The 24727-nt window shown below is 28.3% G+C and overlaps 2 protein-coding genes across 2 annotated transcripts; both read right to left on the bottom strand.

Annotated features, from left to right (window-relative positions):
* Positions 1 to 10057: 10057 nt before the first annotated feature.
* On the bottom strand, positions 10058 to 10261 carry B0T23DRAFT_328231 (uncharacterized protein; the record flags this gene model as incomplete). Its single annotated transcript, XM_062835673.1, has 1 exon — positions 10058 to 10261. A coding segment is annotated over one exon (204 nt), but the record flags the coding sequence as incomplete, so codon positions are not given.
* Positions 10262 to 12739: 2478 nt separating this feature from the next.
* On the bottom strand, positions 12740 to 13339 carry B0T23DRAFT_328235 (uncharacterized protein; the record flags this gene model as incomplete). The annotated part of the gene is made up of 2 exons (XM_062835675.1): positions 12740 to 13012; positions 13271 to 13339. Coding segments are annotated over 2 exons (342 nt in total), but the record flags the coding sequence as incomplete, so codon positions are not given.
* Between the last annotated feature and the right edge of the window lie 11388 nt (positions 13340 to 24727).

Raw genomic sequence — 24727 nt, forward strand, 5'->3', positions numbered from 1 at the left:
ATCCTATACCAATATTTTTTAATTAATAAAGCCGTACCTAACTAACTAATTTACTAGTAAAGGAAAAGATTAATTATATAAACGCCCAGAGAACGGCAGAGATATTATAAAATTATAAAGATATAGCTCTTAAGGCTATCAACCAAATACAGGAGCGTTAAATAGCATAGGCCAATCGTTACAAGCGGGACCCCGACTTTATTATAAGCGATAGAGTCTTTATTATTAAGAAAAATTAGTTTATAGACCGTCCTAATAATAAATTAGATTTCCTGTAGATAAGAATCCTTTATTGGATTAAGGTAATAAAGGGCTACTTATATAAATTAAACTTACCGCTATTATAGAGGAGTTGTAAAGTATTTTATATAGACCAATTTCGTAAGGATATAGGGAACTTATTACTAGGATAAACAAAGACGAACCCCAATAGAAAAATTATTAAAAATATAAAAGAAGAGTAGGAAATCTATTAAGTATTATCCTTAAAAACAACGGATAGGAGGCTCTAATATTAAGTAAAATAGTACGGATAGGACTTTAACTTAGAATAGTATTTAATAGAAGGATTTAAAAATATAGTAGAGGAATTAAAGCGATACTATAAAAAGTATTTAAATAAATTAGGACCCCTAAAAAGGCTTTAATATTAGTTAAAAGGTAATTACAAGGATTATAAGGAAAATAATATACCGGTTGCAATAAGAAAAATAATAAGGAGGAAACGAGGTTGAAAATAGACGGTTATTAACGGACGAACGGTAGGATTTACTAATAAACTAACGATGATCGTAGGATTGGTTGGATAATATAGCGGAATTGCGGTCTACGTCCCGAGGGTAAACGTACTTGGGAAGTGAAGCGTCGTGGGTTTAAAATAGGCTTGCGTTAAAATGTTTTTTTTTTTTTTTTTTTTTCCTTTTTGTACTTAATTCGTTTTCGGCTCTAGGGCTGAGCCTTCATTTGGAGGCGGGGGTAATATCATAGCTCAAACCCATAACTGCCTGGGTGCAGGAGTAGTCACGTGGGCGCGTGCCTGCGCGGCACGCTCTACTACTCTTTGACGGGAGCTTGGCGCGCACTTTACAAAACCCTGCGTAGCCAGTTCACCTTTGCACTTTTCCTCTTCCTTTCTTTAGCTTTAATATTGTATTGAATTGCACCACAACCTCCTTGAGCTGGCTTACTCTCGTGATTGTGTGCGCCCTCACATCCTCCTTAACTATTATAAAGTTTTTAAAGAGTTTTTACATTTCGGTAACAATATTTATACGAATAGCCTTATTTTAAATAAATTCACTATCCTCCTTCTCTTTAAAAAAAGTAATTTAAGTAATTAAGGTAGCAGTATTAAAAGCGTCCCTAATTATTAATAGAATAGCCTTATTTTAAATAAATTCACTATCCTCCTTCTCTTTAAAAAAAGTAATTTAAGTAATTAAGGTAGCAGTATTAAAAGCGTCCCTAATTATTGATAGAATAGCCTTATTTCATTAATAAAACTTCAAATTTAGAATTTTTAAAAATACTTATAGGATTATAATTATCCTTAAATATATAATAACGGTAATACTTCTTCTTCTTTCCTATAGGGAGAAAGTAGGGAATTTTTAGCGGGGTAATATTATTAATCTTAGTATTTAAATTATAATAATAAAGATAAGGTATATAATTAATTTTAGGTACGAGGGTCGATATTACGGTTTCGTAGGCGGTAGTATATCCCTCAGCTATTTCGGTAGTATAATATATATTTTTTTTAGAATGTTCTTTATTTATAATAACGGCGGGAAAGTAATAGAGGAATAAGAACGAGGTACAAATATTTTAGTAGTAATACGCTATTATAGAAGGAAATAATAATATATTATTATTAAGAAAAGAAAGGAAAGAGTGAGAATAGGAAGAAGGAGCGAAAGAAGAAGTAGGGGAAATACGCAACGTACAGTACTTATATTACTAAAACCGAATCGGAATTAATATAATATTATTTTAATTATTAGAGGCAATAAGCTTTTAGTAGGTAGCGTACAATTAGTAACGTATTTTAATAAACGTAAACGTATAGCGATATTATTATAGTAAGGGAGTAGAGAGTTTGTAGTACTTTTATTTCATTTATAATTAAAGTTAATTACGTTTTGAGGCTGGGGGTACTATTACAGTACTATATAATATAGTCCCATCCTTTTCGGCGTTCCGCTACTGCAACCTAACCGTCCTTTAGTTAGTTCTGTCGAATCTCCACTTGGTTTATATATATAGTCTAGGAGTAGAATTTTCGCTATTCTCTTCTAATCTTCCCCTCTTCGTGCAATATTACGTCTTCTCTAAGTCCTTCCTAGTCGGCATTGTGATAATTAGGCAGTATCTTTTTTAAATTCTTTAAAGATAATTACTTTTATATTTTTGAACCGCTATAGAAAATACCCGAATTGGAAGTTAGCGGATATTCAATACGTTATAACTTACTAGAATAATTACCTATATAATTTCAAAAACCTATTTAAATACTAATTAACCCTAGAAACTTTATTAAATACTATCCGCGAAAATATATCCTAAATATCCTCTTCAATAACCAATTCGCTACTAACTATTAGATTAATACCCTCTAATAATTTAATCTAATCTAGTAAATAATCTATAAAAATATCCACCTTTAAAAAAAAATAATCAATAAAATCCTTAACTTTACCGCTATAATCTCTAATTTTTATTACCCTTTTATAAGTTTAAAGGGCTGATAATTTAAACGGATCTACTAATTAATAACTTTAAGTCCGGGCCCACCTTTTAAATAATTAAAATTAATTTAAATTCTTCGAAGCCTTTATAATACCCTCGTACTACGTAACCTACTATACTTTCGCTATTATCTTCTTCTTTATTATAACTTTAATGAAATCCTTCTAAGTTAATACTATTCAATATTTAAATAATATTTAATATATCCGCCGCACTTCCTTTATTACTAATTTATATCCTAATATCTATTAATTTACTCTTCTCCTTCGACCTTTCTTCGAATATAAAACGAATTCTTTTATAATACTTATAAATTCTCCATCGAACCTACAAAAAGCGAATTTAATATTTTCCGCTATATTAATCCTTTTTAGAACTAAAATCTATTCTCCACCCCCTCCATCACTTTTACTATATTTATAAAACTCTAATTATATTTTTCTTCCATTTTTATTTTTCTATTCCTCCTTCTTGATTAAACCTAGACTTCCTAAGGGTAATAGTCCGAACCGGTTTATTCGTACCGCTAAATTCCCTAATATTTAATTTTAACCTTAAGTAATAATTATATTTAATTAATTATCCTATTCCTTTCTCCTTATATTATATTCCTGAATCTTATTAATTCGCTATAGGACGTAAATAAATTGAATTTCTAACGTTATACCTATATAAGGAAGTAAATAATCCTTAGATTAATCCTATTCTCTAAATCCTAATTAGGATAATAGAGGTTAAAATCCCCGACTATAATTTAGTCTTCCGTTAGGGGCTAGTTTTAAAGAATTTAAGAAATAGCAACCCCTATTAATATTTTAGCGTTTCTTATATTAAAATAAAAGAATAAATAAAATAAATATTTATTAAATCCCTCCGGTTTCTAAATATTACTATAGCCTAATCTTTGCTAAATCGAAAATTTAAATCTTTTAAAACCTACTTTTCATTTATATATATTATTACCCTTCCCTCCTTTGAATAATTAACCCTGAAATACCTCCCGCTTCTTAGATAGTAAATATCCCTATTTAAATTCCTACCCGGCTCCTAAATTATTATAATATCATTAATCTCCTCTTATTCAAATAAAAGTTTCTTTTTTTTATATAACTTCCTTATTCTTTAATAGAATATTTTTAATTAAATAATTAATTACTTTAAAATAAAGTTCTTTCTAATTTTACAATAGAGAATAAAAGTATTACTTCTTTAGGGGGGCTATAACCGTATAAGCGCTATCACGACTACGTATTCGGATCCCTCTTATATTCTACAATTATAAGTAATAAATATCGATTAGACTCTATAGGGTTAAGGATTTCAATTAGAAAATTTAACGAATAATTTTTTTTAACCGTCCTCTCTTTATACTTCCTATAAATTATCTCTCTAAAGTAATAATATATAGGAATTAGGAAAGGCGTTTAGTAAAATACCCTTATTTACAAACTCTATTATTAATTCTAATATCTTTCTAATAGGGTTCTTATAAGAGGCAAATACCTACGGCCTTTCAATATATATAATAGATATTTTTGTAATAATTTTCTAAAGAATAGGGTACTCTTTATAATTATAAATAAAATATCCCTTCTTCCTATATAATTTATAATACATAAATAACTAATTTTTTATTAGAAGAATAATTTACTTTACTAAAATAATGTCCTTTATATTTAATTTTACTATACTAAATATAAATATTATCCTAACGATAAAACCTTACTATATATCTAATTCAAAAACGACGCCGAAACCGGAAACGCCGATTTCCGGTCGAGGAGTGCTCCAAAACGAAAACTAACAACGGCAATCGACTTACGAGGGTCGTTTACATCCCTCACAATATTTTATAACGAACGTAGTAATAGCGTTACATTGTTATTACTAATAGCTATTGATAGTAGTACTTATAGGCTTACAAATAATATTTATAACCCGCTTGCGGAAATCTCAATTTATAACGACCCTAAATGTGAGATGAACGGCACGATAGAGGCAAAATGGTCTGAATATATTATCTAGAGAAGAATCTAACTATTGGGAGGTTTACCGTCATTCGAATCTTATACTCTTATTCTATATCCGTTGATCCTGCCTACCAGTAATCGCCTCAATAGTCGTCCTGACTATAGATGGTCGTCCTGACCATAGTAGGGTCAACATCTTATAATACCCCCTCCCAAATTAATAATCGTCCTAATTATTACTAACTACATAGAAATGGAGATAGTCTTTGAACAATCTAGTATAACCGTAAGAATAATAGTAATAGTCATAGTAACCGGTAGTATAGTCTTATAATTATAGGGCGAAAGAAAAACGACGGAGACCTCCCTTATTTCGGGCAATATTTATAAGTAAATAGCCCAAAGGTTTCGTTCTACAATACTCGAGCATCGTAGCGTCGTACCAAATACCAACCATCCTTTATAGAAAGACTATTACTAATATAATTAATTAATAATAAGGATAATAAAGAAGGAAATAGCTTTAAGCCGGACAATTAGTATTAAACGAACTGTCCTAACTAAGAATAAAAGAAAAAGGAAAAAGAAAAGAAAAGAAATAATATTGTTATAAAATGCAATAGCGCTATTATCCTTTAGGAGTAATATAATAAGGATAAACTACCGCAATATCTTTAATCATTGTCTATTGCTATACTCTAACTATCGCTAGACTAAATTTTAATAAGTTCCAGGACGGCGGCTAAATTAGTAATAAGTACTAGGGCGATAAGCGCTAGGGCGATGGGCGCTAGGGCGGCGACCGGTTTAGTAATAGGCGTTACGGGTTTAATAATTCGCTTTTCAAAGCCTGTCTAAAGTCCGGACCTTATATACGCGTATCGTTGCCCGGCCCGTATTTCCATAAAATACAGGTACCTAGGACCGGTAGGTAAGCCGATAGTCTCAGTAGCGTTATTAAATTCCAACTCGTCCTATACGATTTAGACTACGTACAGCGTCTCAAATACTACATTGATCGTTATACTGATTCTAAATCTTTAATTAATAGCTACGCTAATATTATTCTAATAATTGGCCGTATTTACAGCCCCGTCCTTAGGCAGATTTTTAATAATTTTAAATACCTCCTTAGAGTAGTATATTATATTTTTTATTCCGTCTACTACCTATTCGTACTCCCTAACTATAAAGTTATATCTATATTAGAAGCCCTTATAATCGTTACGTAAATCGATATATTCGTTATTCAATTTACAATAGTCGTCGTATTAATTTTCCAAATCCTTACATTATTTATCTTATTTTTTATAAAATTCATAGTAAATTTATTGGAGTTTATCTAATTCGGCCTAAATAACGTTCCGAGATTTCCGTCTTTTAACCAAACTATTATTAATTATATTAATTAGGTGTTTAATTACCGCCGGGTTAGTAGTATTATTATTAGTAGTAATTAATTAAAGGGCGGTAATTGGTGGAATAGCGCCGGCTATAGTCTATTCGATAGAGTTGAACGTTTTAGGGACCTTAAGTTCTCTAATATTTAGTATAGTAGCGTTCGGCTCTATAATATTTAGGACGGGGGTAATTAATTTAGGTTAATTAGTAACTAGGTTCGTCGGTTCGGCCGGGCCTTTAGGGTGGGCGAATTGCCAATTGTAACGCGCCTTAACGATAGTTACGTACTATATATCGATTAATCTAATATTTTTCAAATAAATAATTATAATACTATATACTTTCAGCTTCAATTATTCGCAGGCGATAATTGGCATATCTACTAGTTTATTAGTATTGAAGGCCTGGACTATTTTATTGACGATAAAATCGAATATTTCTTTCATTTTACACTGTACCGGGGGCGCTATATTATTATCCTAATATACTAGGATTGCGGATTTATTACCGGCGTACGTATAGTGCTAATTAATTTTAATTATTAATATAAAGTTAGCGGCTTTCAAGTTAGTAAGCTACTCTATTATATTATAATTTAAGGTAAGTATTATAAAGTAAGCTGCTTTAACAATAATATAGTTTAACAGCTTAATGCCATTTTCAATAATAGTATTATTAATCCCCTTCCGTAAATTAGCGCCTTTAATAATTATAATAATTTTAAGGGCGTTACGATTGTAGCTATAATAATTATTATTAGACATCCGTTTATAAATGCTATAATCTATTAATATATCCATCACTATAGCTGTTTTTTCTATAAGTAAGTAATTACGGACGATTTATTCGACTTTAGATAATAGGTCGTTATCAGCACGTTCGGCTTAGGGTTTACTAATTTATTTCTTTAATAGTAACTAAATCTACTATTATCCCGCCTACCTTTATATATTAATCAAGTATATAATTATTATTCTATATTGGTTATTATCGGTATTTATTTTTAACAACTATATTCGATAAATAGTATGTTACGTTTATACTAATAGTAAGGTGAGTAGGTATTAAGATTTTTATAAGTTAATTTAAAGTTTATTTAGGGATGGTGTTAATATCGGTAGTAGCAGTAAGGTGAAGGGGTATTAAGATTCTTATAAGTTAATTTAAGGTTTATATAGCAATAGTATTTCTTATTTATAAAATAATAGTATAGGAATTAATAGTAACAATAATAATTATTTGAAAAGCGATAATATTATAAACAATAGTTATTTAGAGAGCAATAGTATAATAGACGATAATTGCTTGGGGAGCGATAGTATAATAGGTAATAGTTTTGGCGGTAATTAAATTAGAGATAAGAAGGCTTTTATATTCGAAATGTACTTTTTAATAGATTTTATTATTAATAGTATCTCGGATAGGGTAATAAGTAGCGCTATGTTAGAAGTTTCTAGCGTTTTACTTTATTTACATTTTATTAAAATAGCGATAATAATATTTAATTTGGAGATACGATCTACTTCAATTACTATAGTTTTATCCACCGACAATTTATTTATACATTCAAATAATTTAGGGTTAATAGGATAAAATCGTTCGTAATTACAAACGAGATTTTAGGCGTTCTCTATCAAACCATTAATATATAGACCACCTCGTAGGTACTATTCATTGTATTCTATACCGTAACCTCTATACTTGACCCAGTACTCAATAAGCGGCTTACGGCTATATTATAAGATTTTTCAATCTATTATTTTTTCAACTTCGTATAATTACCAATCGTCGATATCGCTTTTAATAATAATACAGTCGCTTAATTACTTTTTACAATAGAATAAATCTTTACTTTAGGGGTATTTTCTTAAATAGTTAACTGAAATAATTAGATAAATTTTCTATACGCGGGGCAATTCGAGTTCGTATACAAGATCGTCGACTTTACATTTGACTAAAAACGGGCTAGTTCGCTAGTCGGCGTATTTACGTAATTTAGTTCCTAGTTGGGTATAGCCTTTGTATAGTTATAATATAACTTTATTACCTTCGGCGAATTAAAGTAGTTAATAACTCCAATTAAATATTAATTTATATTTCATTACGGCCCAATCAATAATTTTAACTGCCTCGCAATAATATAAGTATTTAATAGCGTTAAAATTATCTTCCTCGAAGTCTATCAATTTAAATAAATCGAACGCCGTATTTAATTTAAATCCTATTACGATTTTATTAGGTATACGGCCTAACGGCATTAAAAGATTATTATTAAAATTATATTATAACACAGGGAGTATATTTAGCTATAGAATCTCGGGGTTTTCTATTATATAGTATTGAATTACCAGCTTAACCTCCTAGTTTCATCGTTTAATTTAGCTATTCGATTTCGAATTCTATACTATAGTATATACTAATATTATATTTAATTTCCGGAAGACTGCCTTCTATACCGCGGATAGGAATTTCATATCCCAATTTAAAATAGATATTCGAAATAAACTTTAATTACAAAGTAGGAGTATAATAATCAGCCGTTCGACCTATTGGCCGGCAGTATAATCTATTCGGCCGAGAATTAATAAAGTCTTTTTATTAAAATTGCAAATAATAATTATTAACATATTATAATAGTCTCCGCCCTAGACCGTTAATTAACTAATTTACTTTAGGAGCCTTAGAACGAAATTTATATAAATAGTATAGAAGGGTACGGAATAAGGTCGAATAGGCTTTATTAATTTAAGGGTAGCTTTACAATCGGTTCTAAATTTGAAGTATTACAGGTAATATTCTACGTACTATTTTAAAGTTTTTATTATACGAGGAAAATAGAATCCTTCTAACTCTTATATTATCTTTACTAAATTAAAATAATAGTGTTTATCGTATACAAGGGCGAGTATTTCTTATAAAGTATTACTAGGTACGTATAGTTTTACTTTGCTTACTTAAAGAAAGTAGTATAGCAAGCCTTCCTTAAAGCGAAAGGGGAATCGCTTATTAGTATTGAAGCCGAACTTCGCATTACATTCGTTATATTCTTTCAACTTTCGTACAACGGTAGTATAATATATATCTTTAATATAGCCGTTAATAAACTTCGCCTTTATTTCGTTATCTATATAAATATAAATAGTATATGCCGTATCTTTCCAAATATTATCGAGCTCGCTAGTCTCTAAGTATAGCTCGGCTTCTATACCAGGAAGCCTAGATAGGGCGTTTAGTATAATATTAATTTTACTAAGAATATAACGTATATTGAGGTTGAATTAGAATAGATACATAGAAGCAACAATCAATCGCGAATTTAATTTTGTAAGGTCGGTAATATTTAGATTAATTTGTTTGACTATACCGATAAGGGTGCGATAATTTATTAATACAACGATTAATTTAGTATATAATTATATAAATTGCCGGAGGAATTGGCAAGCTTATACTAAATATATAGTTTCGAGTTTAGTTGGTTAATAATTCTTTTCTATAGCGGATAGTCGTTTACTATAGAAAAGGATAGGCTGGATTTTGTAAATAGGAACCGATTTACTATCCTACTAATTACTATCGATATAGAAAATTATAATACTAAAACCCTACTTTTTCGAGGCATTAATCTTGAAAAAGGTAGTTTAGTTAGGGTAGTAATAGAAGATTACTATCTTTTTAGTTAATTAATTTTATAAGATAGTAAATATTTCTTTTTTAAATTTAGTTAGTACGAAATTCAATATATTAATAAATATTTTTCGTACTATTAGGGATTTCTTTTCTAATATCTTACTATCCTTCTTATTAACTTCGATAAATTTAGCCTTCTTTTCTTCTAATAGACCGATTTTTTAGGCGAACTAAAGGATGAATCTTTTCAGGAAGTTAACTAGGCTGATATAGTACTTTAATAACGCTAAATCGGTAGGTTATTAGATATTTCAAATAACCGCGATACGGTCGGTTATAGTAGCTATACTCAAACTATCTACGCAGTAACTTAATAACCGAACGGACGGATAAGCGACGAATGATTTTTTGGGGGTAATATTAAGGTTAATATTTTTAAAGAATTTGAGGATGATTTCTAAATATTTGAGATAGTCTTTAGCTATATTGCTAAATATAATAATATTATTAATATACCCTATTGCGAATATATAGTAAGGATAAAACTTATAGTCGATGAACTATTATATATAAATTGGCGAATTCTTATAATCTATTAACGTAACGTTCAATCGTTCTAATCCTTTCGGATTAATTAAAATTATTCTATTTTAGTACAGTAAGTAAACGTTAATTTAATAAAAGAATGTTAAACTATCGAAGTAATTAGTAAAGTTCTTGCCTTTTATTCTAGCGATAATTAAATCTTAGGTTGGTAATAGATAGGAATTATTAATAATTATACGGTTTAACGGTCGTAAGTTAATTATAACGCGACCTTTGCGAACGTTATTAATAGTATACTAAATAATAAAATAAGAATAGCCAAAAGGTATTACTCTTTATATTTATTCGAATTTACTGTCTTAGTATATTTTATTTAACGTTTTATTAAGGAATTAATAGTTTTAAATTCCGAATTAGTATAGCCTAGATAAGACCTTCTATCTATACTAATTTTCGACGAGGTCGACGCGGAATATATTTTCCTCATTTATTTTAATAATACTACGACCGTTATATACATCGTATTTATCCAGTAGCGCTTTAACGTATTATATATACGTAGGGTCGTAATTATAGATTTTAATACTGTAAATTAATTCGATTTTTAAAATATCTTCGTCTTTACTAATACCGAGGGAGGGGCTTCGTTTTAATAATTCGCAAAGTAATTTCAATACATCTTCCTTAGTTAATTCGTAATCGAGGATATCGTCGGTTATTTCGTTAGCCTTACGTAGAATGTTTGTATTGGGGGTAAGCGTAATATTTTCGAACTTTAGTATAAATACAAATTCTTTATCCGGTTGAATTTTCGCTACGGCTAATAACGTTTGTATTTATATAAAAGAAATAGATCGGTAACTATTATTATTAAGATCTTTAATAATGTTTATTCTTTAGGAATAATAAATCTATATTAGTTTATTAGTTATATTAACTATATTAATGAATTTGGGAGTTTTAGTATTGAGAAGATAATTCCGAGTATAGGGGTACCTAGCTTCGAAAATATATTCTTTAAGTATACCTATTAGTGATTTATCGGTAATATAAGCGAAATCGATAGGAATAAATCGTTTAGAGTATAGTAGAACGACTATATTATAGGTCGCTAATACTCTTCGGCGGATTAGTTTTACTGTATAATTAATCGCTATAACTATATTACTATATATTGGGATTCGTATAGAATTTTTAAATAAATTGATAACGATTTAATTTAGCTGAGTCTATTGTATTCCTAATAGTAACCTTGTAGCCAATCCTTTAATTATTTATACGGTTAATATAAAAATTTATTATACCGGATAATTATTAATATTGCCTTCAATAAAGAGGTTGAATATAGTTTATCTAGTAAAAATGATACAACTACTAACAACGTTAAATGATTTCGTCTTTAAATTATCGAATTTCATATTTAGGCTTTTACTAATTTATTATTCGTCGATTAAAATATTTAAACAACTAGTATTTATATAAATAGAATATTTATTACTGTTTAACGTTAGGCGAATGTTTATTTAGAGGTAATTATATTGTATAGGGTTATTCGACGGGTTCGAAGGACTTTAATCTACTTATTCTATTACTCTGAAAGTTTTAGCTATTTTATTATATTTAATACTATTTATTACAAAGCCTACCGAACTATAGTTTTAATCGCTAAATTGCAGCGGCGATTAATTAGATTAACTAAGCTTAAGTTAGCTAGGTTCGGGTCCCGAACCTAATAGCCTTAGTTTAGTATATAAGTTAGTATAAACGTAGGTGAACATTTTACTACGTATAGGAAAGACTTCATTATACTTTTTATATATTCGGCGATTTATATTATTATATAATAATAAGTAAATAAAACCGGAATCATTATTAGATTTAGTAGTACCCGTAGGAATGCTTATTAATATATTATCTAATAATAAATTAATAGTTAGGAATACTTCTTCCTTTCCTAAGCTATAATTATAATTAACCTCCTCAAAACCTTACCCCTTAAAACGTTCTCCCTTAGAATCCGGCTCATCTATTTCTTTATACATTTCACATTCATTTTTAATAATATAAATACTATTATAAATTAAACTAAATTTAATATACCAACAATAAATATATTAGTACGGACAATTCTATTAATACTAGCCACAACTAAATAAACCTCCGTATTAACCGGACGATAAGCTATTATATTTACAAAATAAACCCTAATAATTATTACCCAATAACCTACAATATCCGTATAAAGACGAACCTCCGTAGTACGATTATAAACCGCTTTAATATCCGCCTAACGACGATCTGCAATACTTGGAATAACCGCAGTTTAAGGGGGCTAAAGATGACCTTTGGTAATTATTATTACGATTAAAGGACGGGCTAGGGTAGTTACGTAGGCGGTCCTCCTTTCCCTAAAGCGCTATATCTAGGTCTTTTTTAGTATATTCCTCCTACTTTATAAAGTTTGCGACTTCAATAGCTTTAATATTAGAGAATTTACTATTAAATTCAACCCTCAGCATACGCTTATTAAAACTACTACTATAACCGCCCAAATTATTAATAATTTTAAGCCGATGGGTTTCCGTACGCCGATCTAAATAAGTCAACCATTCATCGAAAGTTATATTGTCGGCGGGTTCGACAACCAAATCTTTAAGGCCGGAGTATAAATAATTATAAATTCGGACTATATACGTACCGCGATCTTTTTTACCGAATTCCTTCGAATAGTAGATAACTTCTATTATAATATTACAAGGTAGTTTACTAGCGCGATAATCTTTGTACGAATATTCTAATACATCGAATTTAGCTAATACCTAAGCGCGGAGTATCTTCCAACGTATAAGAATTGCAACGTACTAATTATCTAAATTCTACTTTATAACTACACGGGTCTTCGTATTAAATTAATTTATATACTATACCTTCATTCCGCTTATAAACAATTAGTAGAAGTTCTTTCGAAGTATATCTACCTTCAGATTATTATTAACGGCATTATCTCGGATAGTTTTAATAAAGAGATGCGGCGAGGTAATATAAATTTTATCCTTCTTCTAAAAGTAGTCGCCTCTAGTATTATTATTTTTTTCCTTTATATTAGGCTAGAAATAATTAATTATCGAGATTTTCCATCCGCCGAACGTAGTAGATTAAAGGGAATTAGCGAATTAGTTAACTATAACCTCAAGTTTATCGTTATTTATCTTACCTATAGCTTTAATAATACAGGTAATATAACGGAGTTCTTCATCGGCGTTTAACAATTCTAATTCGCCACCTTCGCCAATATCATCATTATTATTATTAATACTTTCACTACAATTACTATACTAATTACCGCTTTAATCGTTATTAATAGTAGTACTACTACCTATATTTAATTAGACGGAACTTATACTACTTTATTTAATTAATTATCGTTAGCGTTAAATAACTACTTAGAGGCTACGGGGTATACGAAGCAATGTGTGTAATACCTTTTACTTTTTAATAGAAGATTGGGAATTGGGGGGTAATTTAACTATATATTAATCTCTAAGCAGTAATCCCGCGATATTAGGGAAAAATAAAGTTTTAATTAATAAGGGGGGCTTTAGGGGTAAAAGTATAAGTATAACGCTAAGCGGGCTTCGTAGTTTATATTAGAAGGTATAAGGATAAAGGAGGTTAATATTTAAGAGCAGGGTTTTAATAGATTTAAGGGCATTAACCAACAGTCTAACTTAAGTTAGCGCTTTCCTTTTTTACTATTTTAACGGCCTTAAAGGCATTATTAATTGGGTATTTCGTTATTTATTTTAGCGTAGTAAAGAAGGAATTTAGAGATTTTACTATTTAGGTACCTTCCTAGGAGGCTCTAGGGATACCATTCAGTTTAATAATAATCATTTATTATCGGTTAGACGTAATTAATAGTCGGTTATTAATAAACTTAGGTTAATTATATTTATAATTAATAGTTTAATTGGGTTATTCCTTTTAATATTTAGCATTATTATATCAGTATTATTAGCCAGTATCGGCGTAGTATAATCGATATTTAAATTGGAGTCGGAGGAAATAACGATCGTAATCTTAAATTAAATTTACTACGATTAGTCTTATATTAGAAGGGAAGTCTATTAAAATCCGACGTTCGCTAAGTATTGGGTAGTTTGGTTAATAAAATTAATTATTACATTAGGTAGTACATTGGGTATAAAAGTATCTAATCCGGTAGATATAGAGGTTTTGGCTATACGAGGATATTATATTAAATTTAATCCGTATTGGTTTAAATAAATTAGCAGTTCGTTTATTACTATATTACGCTCTTCCTTTACGTCGATTATTTCCGTATCAAAGTCTTCAATCTCCTCGTTATATAGCAATACATTTTCAAAGAGATAATATTTACTATCATTATTATCTTCAGTATTATTTTCCAATTCTTTAATTTATAGACTATTATTATTAATAGGAAATAGTTCAATATCTAGCGAGGAAAATAGTTCATCTATTGAATCGAAGAAACTTCGACCTTCAAAGTTGAACAATATAGTTTAGGTAGGCGTTTTGATAGTACTATACAATTATTTATCTTCTTTATTAATATTTATAAGTAGTTATTCGGACGGTTAATTATTCAAGTACAAATATAGAAGTGATCCTATTAGTGTAGTTGATTTTAAAAGGTTAGTCTTTAGGTTGCGGGTATAAGTAATAGTCGGTCTATTATTAATAACCTCTTCGTTGTTAGGGTTATCGGCTTGTTGATTTTCGTTTTATTTAGTTATAGTAGGGAAAAGTATAATATTCGGTCGTTAGTCGACAATTGGTTAATTATTTTAATATTTATTACTATTCGGTCGTTAATTAATAATTAGTTAATTACTTTAGTATTTATTACCGCTCGGTCGTTAGTCGACAATTGGTTAGAGGGGTAAAATGAATTTAATTACTACTTCAAAAAATTATTTAGGGATATAGTAATTAAGAGTCCAACTATCTAGATATAAGGATAAGGACGTTCATTGGAATTAACATATTGCCCGCGTTATAAATAATGAAGTAACTGATGCGTTCTTATTAGGTAGGGGTAGTATCGCGATAATTCGGCTAAAAGCCTCGCGTTTTAATTAATTTAGCCATCCGACCTATTAGAAGCGTAGGTTTAGATAGATGAAATCCGATATGTAGCGTAGATCTCTGATAGTTACCGGGTCGGCTAAGTCCATTTTAGGCATAGTATTGATGGATGACGATGATTGATTGGTTGGATGACGGCGGTCCGTAGACCGATATACAATTTGCGTACAAAGTGTAAAGGTCGGGCGAAATAGTTATTAATAAAGAAATAATTTCTAAAGAGAAATCCAACGGTATAGTATGGGATAGGATAATAGTTCAATTCAATTGTTTATTAGGTACTATTGTGAAATGAATAGTACGATGGAAGTAAAATAGTCTGAATGTATTGTCTGGAGAAGAATCTAACTATTGGGAGGTTTACTGTTATTCGGGTCTTATACTCTTATTCTATGTCCGTTGATCCTACCTGCCAGTGGTCGCCTCAATGGTCGTCCTGACCATGGATGGTCGTCCTGACTATGGCAGGGTCAACGTCTCACACTAAAGCTATACATATCGTAAAGACTTTAGAAAAAACAGGAGAAAATAATAAAATATTAAAGATATTTATTATTAAAGTAAATAAATTTATAAACTATAATACTATTTCGACCGAAGACCGACGCTAAATTCGAAAGCTATTTCTCAAATTCGCGAAAGTAAGCATTAAAAAAAGTAAGTCCCCGCAATCCGAGGCTAATAAGGTTAGAGCCGAATAGTTTATTACTAAGACGAATTTCGATAATTTAAAGAAGGATATTTTAAAGGAGATTAAAAAAGGTACTTAAAAAATATTACAGTGCTAAACTAATATTATAGCGAAAGCTGTCCTAAATAAAATTAGTACTACCCTTTAATAATTACCTACTATTACTATTAAAAAGTTTACCCTTTCCAATTTCGAATAGTAATTTACAATTGAGGGAACGACAATTATTACTAAATTTATAAATTACTTAAACGGAGATACGAAGACAACCTTAACTATAAATTTAAATAAGAAGAAACCTAGTTTAATAATTTATACGGCTATTCAAATACTAATAATTAGAAATTATATAATTATATTCAATAAGTTTATATATAGTTAGTACTAATAGAATTAAATATAAATTAAAGAAGTTTTTAGTTCGAATACCTTTATTACTATAAATATTATAAGTATATTAATCCGAAGCGTCCTCTAAATTAGTATTAATAATTATACGATAGTAGAAATTTTAATAAAAGCGGCAAAGGAAGGAAATACGGAGGTAACTATCATTAAAGTTCGGTTATAGAAGAGAAGGAATAAAGAGAGTAAAAATCTATTCCTAATAAAAATTGCTATTATATTAATAGTATACTTCCTTTAAAATAACCTTTTTCTTTAGGATAGTAGTATATATCCGTACGAATTATTCTAAATTTCAAATAACGTTTTATAATATTAAAAATATTAGAGAATCGGACATATAGAAAAATTCTATTATTAGGAAAATATTTATACCTAATATAACGAGGTTAAATATAAGGAGATTATTTCGGTAAAGTGAATTACCTATTTAATAAAAATTAATTATTCGTTTATTATAAACTATATAGGAAGAAGGGATATTTTACTTATAATTATAAGGAATGTTTTATTCTTTAGAAGATTATTACGAAGGTATTCGTTATATATATTAAGAGGCTACGGGCGTTTACCCCCTATAGGAATTTTATTAGGAAGGTATTAAAGTTAATAATAGAATTTATAAACGAAGGTATTCTACCGGACGCCCCTTTTAATACCTATACTATGACTACCTTAGAGAAATAATTTATAGGAAATATAAAGAGAGGATAATTAAGGAAAATTATTAATTAAACCTCCCGATTAAAACCTTTAATCCTATGGGGTTTAATTAATATTTACTATTTATATTCGTAAAATATAAGAGGGAATTGGACGTATAGTAGTAGTAGTATTTATCCGGCCGTAGTCCCTCTTAGGGAAATAATATTCTTATCTTCCGTTTTGAAATTAAAAGAAACCTTATTTTAAAATAATTAATAATTTAATTAAAAATACTTTATTAAAACGTAGGGAAGTTATATAAGAGAGGGAAATTTCTATTTGAATTAGAGGAGACTTATAATATTATAATAATTTAAGAGTTAGGTAGGAATTTGAATAAGGATATTTACTATTCGAAAAGCAGAAGGTATTTTAAGGTTAATTATTTGGAAGGAGGAAGAGTAGTAATATATATAAATTGAAAATAGGATTTAAAAGATTTAAATGTCCAATTTAGGAAAGATTAGGCTATAGTAATATTTAAGAATTAGAAGGATTTAATAATTATTTATTCTATTTACTCCCCTATTCTAATATAAGGAATGTTAAAATATTAATCGGGGTCGCTACTTCTTAAATTCTTCGAAATTAGCCCCCCGGCGGGAAATTAAATTACAATCGGGGAGTTTAATTTCTATTATCCTAATTAGGATTTAGAAAATAGGATTAGGTTAAGGGCTATTCACATCCTTACATGGGTATAATATTAGAAATTTAATTTATTTACTCCCTATAATAAACCGATAAAATTCGGGAATATAATATAAGAAGAAAAGGATAGAATAATTAATTATATATAGTTATTACCTAGGGTTAAAGTTAAATATTAGGGAATATAATAGTATAAATAAACCGGTTCGGACTATTACTTTTAGGAAATTTAAATCTAATTAAGAAAAAGGAATAGAAAAGTAAAAAAAAAGAAAAATATAATTAGAATTTATAAATATAGTAAAGGTAAAGGAGGCAATAGAGAAATAGATTTTAATCCCTAAAAAGATTAATATAATAGGAAATATTAAATTTACCTTTTGTAAATTCGATAGAGAATTTATAAATATTATAGAAGAATTCGTTCTATACCAAAAGAAAAGTTGAGGGAAAAAAGTAAATTAATAAATATTAGGATATAAAATAGCGAGAAAGGAAATATAGTAGATATATTAAATATAGTTCGGATATTGGATAATATTAAATTAAAAGGATTTTATCAAAGTTATAATAAGAAGAAAGAAGGCGGGCTACGTAGCGCGAAAGTATTATTGAAGCTTTAAAAAATCCAAATCGATTTTAATTATTGGAGAAGTAAGCCCGGACCTAAAGTTATTAATTAATAAATCCACCCAAATTATTAACCCTTTAAATATACGAAAGGGTAGTAGGTATTAAAAATTATAGTAATAAGGCCGAAATTCTTATCGATTATGTTTTCCCAAAAGTAAATATTCTTACGGATTATTTACCGAATTCAATTAAATTATTAGAAGGTACTAACTTGATAGTTATTAACAAACTAATTACTAAAAAGGATATTTAAGACGTACTTTCCTAAATAGCGTTTAATAAAATCTCTGGAGTTAATTAGTACTTAAATAGGTTTTTAAAATTATATGGACAATTATTTTAGTAAGCTATAATATATTTTGTATCCGCTAGCTTCTAATTTATGTATTTTCTATAATAATCTAAGGATATAAAAGTAATTATTTTTAAAAAACCTAGGAAAAGCGCCGCCTAATAAAGGTTAGCGGGCGTATAGAGATTTATATTACTACTTAGTAATATTAGAAAAATCTTCGAAATATTTATAGTTAAAAGATTGATATAGGCGGCCGAAGAATTTAATTTCCTACCAGAGGGCTAAATAGGTAACCGGGCAGGCCGTTTAATAGAATTTATAATCCGGGTAATTACTAATATAGTATATATAATTTAGAAGTTCGGGGTTATAATATCCCTTATACTCCTTGATTTAAAAGGGGCGTTTAATAGAATTAATTATAAATAGCTATTATATACCCTATAGGAAATATAATTCCTAATATAGATTATTATATAAATACTTAATTTTATTATTAGTAAAAAAAGTTCCCTCTTCTTCAATAATAAAATATTCCGCCCTTATACTATTATTATAAATATTCCCTAAAGTTCCCCCCTCTCCTTTATTCTATTTATTCTCTTTATTATTCTACTATACTAAAAATTAATTATGATTATAAATATAATTATAATTGGTTTTATAAATAATATTAATATTATTATAATAGGACGTACTATAGAAGAAAATTATTAAACTTGGTAAGTAATATAAGAAATATATTCGAAATAGGTAGGAACGAGAAGTATAGAATTTAAAGCGAATAAGATGGAATTAATATATTTTATATAAATAAGGATACTAAGGATGGGAATTCTTTAATTCGGAAATTTAATATTTTAATTAATAGAATTTACGAAATTCTTAAAGGTCTAATCAAATTATAAATTTAATTATAGAATTTATATAAAAATGATCAAATAAAAAATAAAGACTTAAATAAATATATTTATAAAATTAGTAGTAAAGATATAAGGTTATTCCTTTATTCGGACGAGGGAAATATATATTAAATATATTTGTGATACTATTACATATAGAGTCTTAATATTCTACTAACTAATTAAAATTTATAAAGAATTATGAAAGATAGTAATTAAATTAGCAAAGTACTAAATTAAATATTTAAAAATTATTATTAGGGCGTATAAAATTATACTAATACGAAATTTAAAAACGGAAACCTTTTACCCGCTATTCGACCTCTCCTTTAATAAAAGGGTCCGAACCTTCGAAGAAAGGTTTATTAAAAATAAATTAAATTAAATTTGTTTAAGGAATTATAATTTAAATTACTAATTATATTTAAACCGAATAAATTAGAAGTTAGTTACCTACTAATAAATTAAAAAGTAGTATAGTTAAAGTTCGGTAGGTTGAAGTATAAGTATTAACGGAGAAGTTGTTAGTAATAGTAGCGGGTCCCCCTTCGGAGCTAGGGACCTAGCTACTACTATTATAAGTCCTAGAATTAATAACCGCTAACCGAGAGGAATAGTTAGAGGATGTAATAAATTAAAAATAAGTATTATACTATAACTACTACTTAGCGATAATAGTAGCTAAATTAGGTTAGTAGTATAAATTTATTATTATTAACTTTATTTTTAAATTTAGTAGAGAAGTTATTTAATTATATATAATCAATATAAAGAAGAAGAAGGGGAAGTAATAAACGCTAGAAGATAAAGATAATAAATTATACTTACTAATTAAAGTAAAAAGCTCCTTCCTAATTTAAATTAAGATAGAAACTATTAACCTTCGGGTTTTCTTTTACTAGAGGAAAGTATTAGACGTTTTAATATTTATTTGTGTATATAGGTTTAAAAAAAAGATTTTACTTATATAATTCTAAATTATTTTAATACGGATATTGTCTTTTAATCGGACCTTAAAAATTAATTATTAACGAAGGAGGAATTTTAAGAATATTTAGATAATAGAATTAAAATTGAGAAAATTCTTTTTTAGGTATTAAAGTTAGGGAGGTTAAGGGAATATTATTTAGTAATTAAATTAGAAGAGGAGTAGTACGAAGAACTGATAAAATACTTTTAAGAAGGGAATAAGACATTAGTAATATTAGAATAAGAAAATATAGGGATGAGGAAGGGATAATTGTGCTAATTACGGGTGCTATTTAAATTATAATTATAGTAAAAATTGAAGCGCTACTTAATAAGGCGCCTAATTGCGCTTAAAAAGTTATTCGAATAACGTTATTATACGGATTTAATTTATAATAATTTTATAATACTATTAAACCTAATTTTTATTTAGAGCGTAACGGCCGGAAGTATCGATAGTTATTAGGCTATTAAAAGTAGAACTATTACTATTAATACTAGAGATTATATAACTAAGAATAGTAATAATATTATTATTAAATATAATATATATAGGAGTAATAATATCATTATTAGAATTAAAAATAATCCGAATTAAATTTATAACGTTATTATTGGGGAGGGAGGGCGATTAATTAAAATAGATATCCCTTATAATAAATTTATAATAACCCTTCTATAGGAGGTTAATAATATTAGAATATAAGAGGTAGGGAAGAGTACGAATATTAGTAGGTAGGTTGTTATATCTTAAGTATATATATATATAATCAGCGAAATTATTAGTAATACGAATAAAGGATTTAACTTTCTAATTAAAATTAGGTTAGCTACCTAATAGTATAGTAATAGTTATTACCTAAATAATATTACGGACGTTACAAAGGCCGGCAGGGACGTCTAATATATCTTTACTAGTAGTATAAATAAAGGTTATATTCCAAGAGCCGGTAATTATAATACGGGAATTAAATAATAGTAAGGAAAGGAATAGGAAGATAGAGAACCTACCGGATACCGAAATATAATAAACTTTATTAATAATAATTATATAAAAAGTGTTAGAAAAGGCGGATTTATTACTAATTTTCGGGTAGATAGTTAAATTTAGGGTATAGTATAAGTAAAGAATTTTATAAATAATATTAATTAAGTTAGTATATAAATTAAAGAAATAGAGGGAAAAATTATACTATATTTAAGGAATTATAACATTAAGAAGATTATAAAGGAAACGGGCAAAGGTTGTAGGCTTTAAATATATTAGGGATATAAGGCTAGGGGATAATTTAAGGGAGGAAATTTTTATATTGGAAGTTAAATTAATTAAGTTAGAGTAATAATAGTTAGAGGAAATTATTTTAGGTAAAATTGTAATAGGAAAGAAGGAAAATGGGAATTAGGAAGGGGCGCTATAGAGAGGATTATATAAAAGGAGGAGAGAGTCCTTATACTATTATAAATAGAGGTAGAATTATAGGGTAGAAAGTAAAAGGCCGGGGCGGAGGTGATTATAAACGGAATAAAGAGGCGGGGAAGTAGAATAACGGACGGGAAAATAGGATAGGGTAGTAGGGAGAAGGCGGAGGAAAGAGCGGTAGATATTAGGATAGAGGGATAATAAAGGGAAATAGCGCTTTAAATTTGGATTTTATTCCTATTATTCTTACTATTCTAATATTAGGATAATATAATAGTAGGATAAATAAAATTAATTCGTTATAACAATAAGTAAGAACCGTTATAACTATAAATAAAATAGGAGTAGTATAAAATCTACGACTAAAATATAGTTAGGGGTTTTTATCCAACGGCGCTTAACGCCGTATAGTTTTCCCTTCTAGGGAATTAGAGAAGGGCCCTATACTAAAATAGTACTATAATAATATAGTATAGGGAACAAGATTATTATTATTATATATCTAATTCCCTAATATTTATAATATTATTAAATATTATTCGAAATTTAAAATAATTCGTACGGATAAATATTACCGTCCTAAAGGAAAATATTATCCTAAAGGAAATATACTACTAATATAGTAGCATCTTCTACTAAAAATAGACTTCTATTCTCTCTATCCCTTCTTTTCTATAACCGAATTTTGATAATAATTACCTCCGTATTTCCTTCCCTCACTACTCTTACCAAAATTTCTATTATAGTATAATTATTAATACTAACCCAAAGTATACTTCGGATTAATACGCTTATAGTATTTATAGTAATAAAAGTATCCAGACTAAGAACTTCCTTAACCTATATTTAATTCTAGTAATACTAATTATATATAAATTTAATCAATACAATTACATTATCTCCAATTATCGGTATTCTAATAATCGTACGGATTACCAAACCGGGTTTCTTTTTATTCGAATTTATAATTAGGGTTATTTTCGTATTTTCATTTAAATAGTTTATAAATTCAATAATAATCATCGCTCCTTTAATTGTAAACTACCATTAAAAATCAAAAGGAGTAAACTTTTTAATAATAATAATAAATAATTATTAAAGGGTAGTACTAATGTTACTTAGAACGGTTTTTATTATAATATCAGCCTAATACTCTAGTACCTTCTAAATACCTTTTTAAATTTCCTTTAGAATATCCTTTTTTAAATTATTGAAATCCTTTTTAGTAATAAATTAATTAATTTCAATTTTATTAGCCTCGGGTTATAGGGACCTACTTTTTTTAATATATACTTTTACGAATTTAAAAAATAATTTTCAAACCTAGCGTCAATCCTCAATCGAAATAGTATTGTAATCTATAGACTTATTTATTCTAATGATAAATATCTTTAATATTTTATTGTTTTCTCCCGGTTTTTCCAGAATTTTCGTAGTAAGTACGGCTTTAGGGTTATTATAAACTGAGATTTCCGCAAGTAGATTATAAATATTATTTTCGAACCTATAAGTACTACTATCGATGGCCATCGGTAACGACGATGCAACACTATCGTTGCGCTCATCGTAGGATATTATAAGGAATATAAACAACCCTCCTAAATCGATTACCATTGTTACTTTTCGTTTTGGAGCACTCCTCGACCAGAAATCGGCGTTTCCGGTTTCGGCGTCGTTTTCCTAACGTATTTATAGATATATAAAATATGCTAGAAGAATAATATTCAAAGAGTAGACGAAATAAATTTATTAGATTAACAAAAAGTATAAGGACCCCAACTTCGACATTAGCAACCAAATTATCATTATTTAATAATTATAATTAACAATAATTCGCTTTAATAACAAATTCGGGTTCTTTAATACCCGCAACTATTATAAAATTATTAAGAAAGTAAATTACTCTTACTAACTAAAACTCCCTAATAATTAGAAAAGCTTAAACCTCTTCTACGCCAGCCGTCTATATAAATACAATAATAACCTGTTACCCAACTAGTTTATTGAGTACCCTAATCCTATTACAAGAAAGAATAAGGACCTTGAATAGAAGGTTAAGAAAATTAATACTTTTAAAGTTATTAATAGTGGATTCTTTTATAATGCGGACTAAAGGGGTTAAGACCCCAATCTAAAATACTAACCCGCTTCGGACTTTAAATACATTTTGAAATTGCTTTAGGAATTTTATAAAGCTAAGCCGGAGGCCCCAGGCCCGTCTAAACAATTAATAATTAAATTAAACAAAAATTAGAAGAAATATACAAATAACGAGCTATTAGAATTATTAGAATTAGAGCGCTTACAACGAATCTTACGTAAATACAACTATGAAAAGATTATTATATTTATTATAGAGCCTCTAATCTAGTCTAGCAAAATTCGTAAACGAATCGTTTATATAAGGGGGGGTAATATAACGGCACCGGTCCGGCTATACCGTTATACCTACTATACCCTATAGGAGAATTAATGTTATAAAGTACTAGAAGGTACTACGAAGGTTGGAGGAACGAATAACATAGAAGGTTCGTACTAAGACTAACCTAAATAGGCGCTAAGCCTATTCGAAAATATTTACTCTTATTTATTATATAAGTAAAAGGAGATACGAGTAAAGGGATTGGCTAT

The sequence above is a fragment of the Neurospora hispaniola genome (assembly GCF_033458365.1).
Source record: "Neurospora hispaniola strain FGSC 10403 chromosome Unknown B0T23scaffold_17, whole genome shotgun sequence".
In the NCBI taxonomy this organism is placed as follows: domain Eukaryota; kingdom Fungi; phylum Ascomycota; class Sordariomycetes; order Sordariales; family Sordariaceae; genus Neurospora; species Neurospora hispaniola.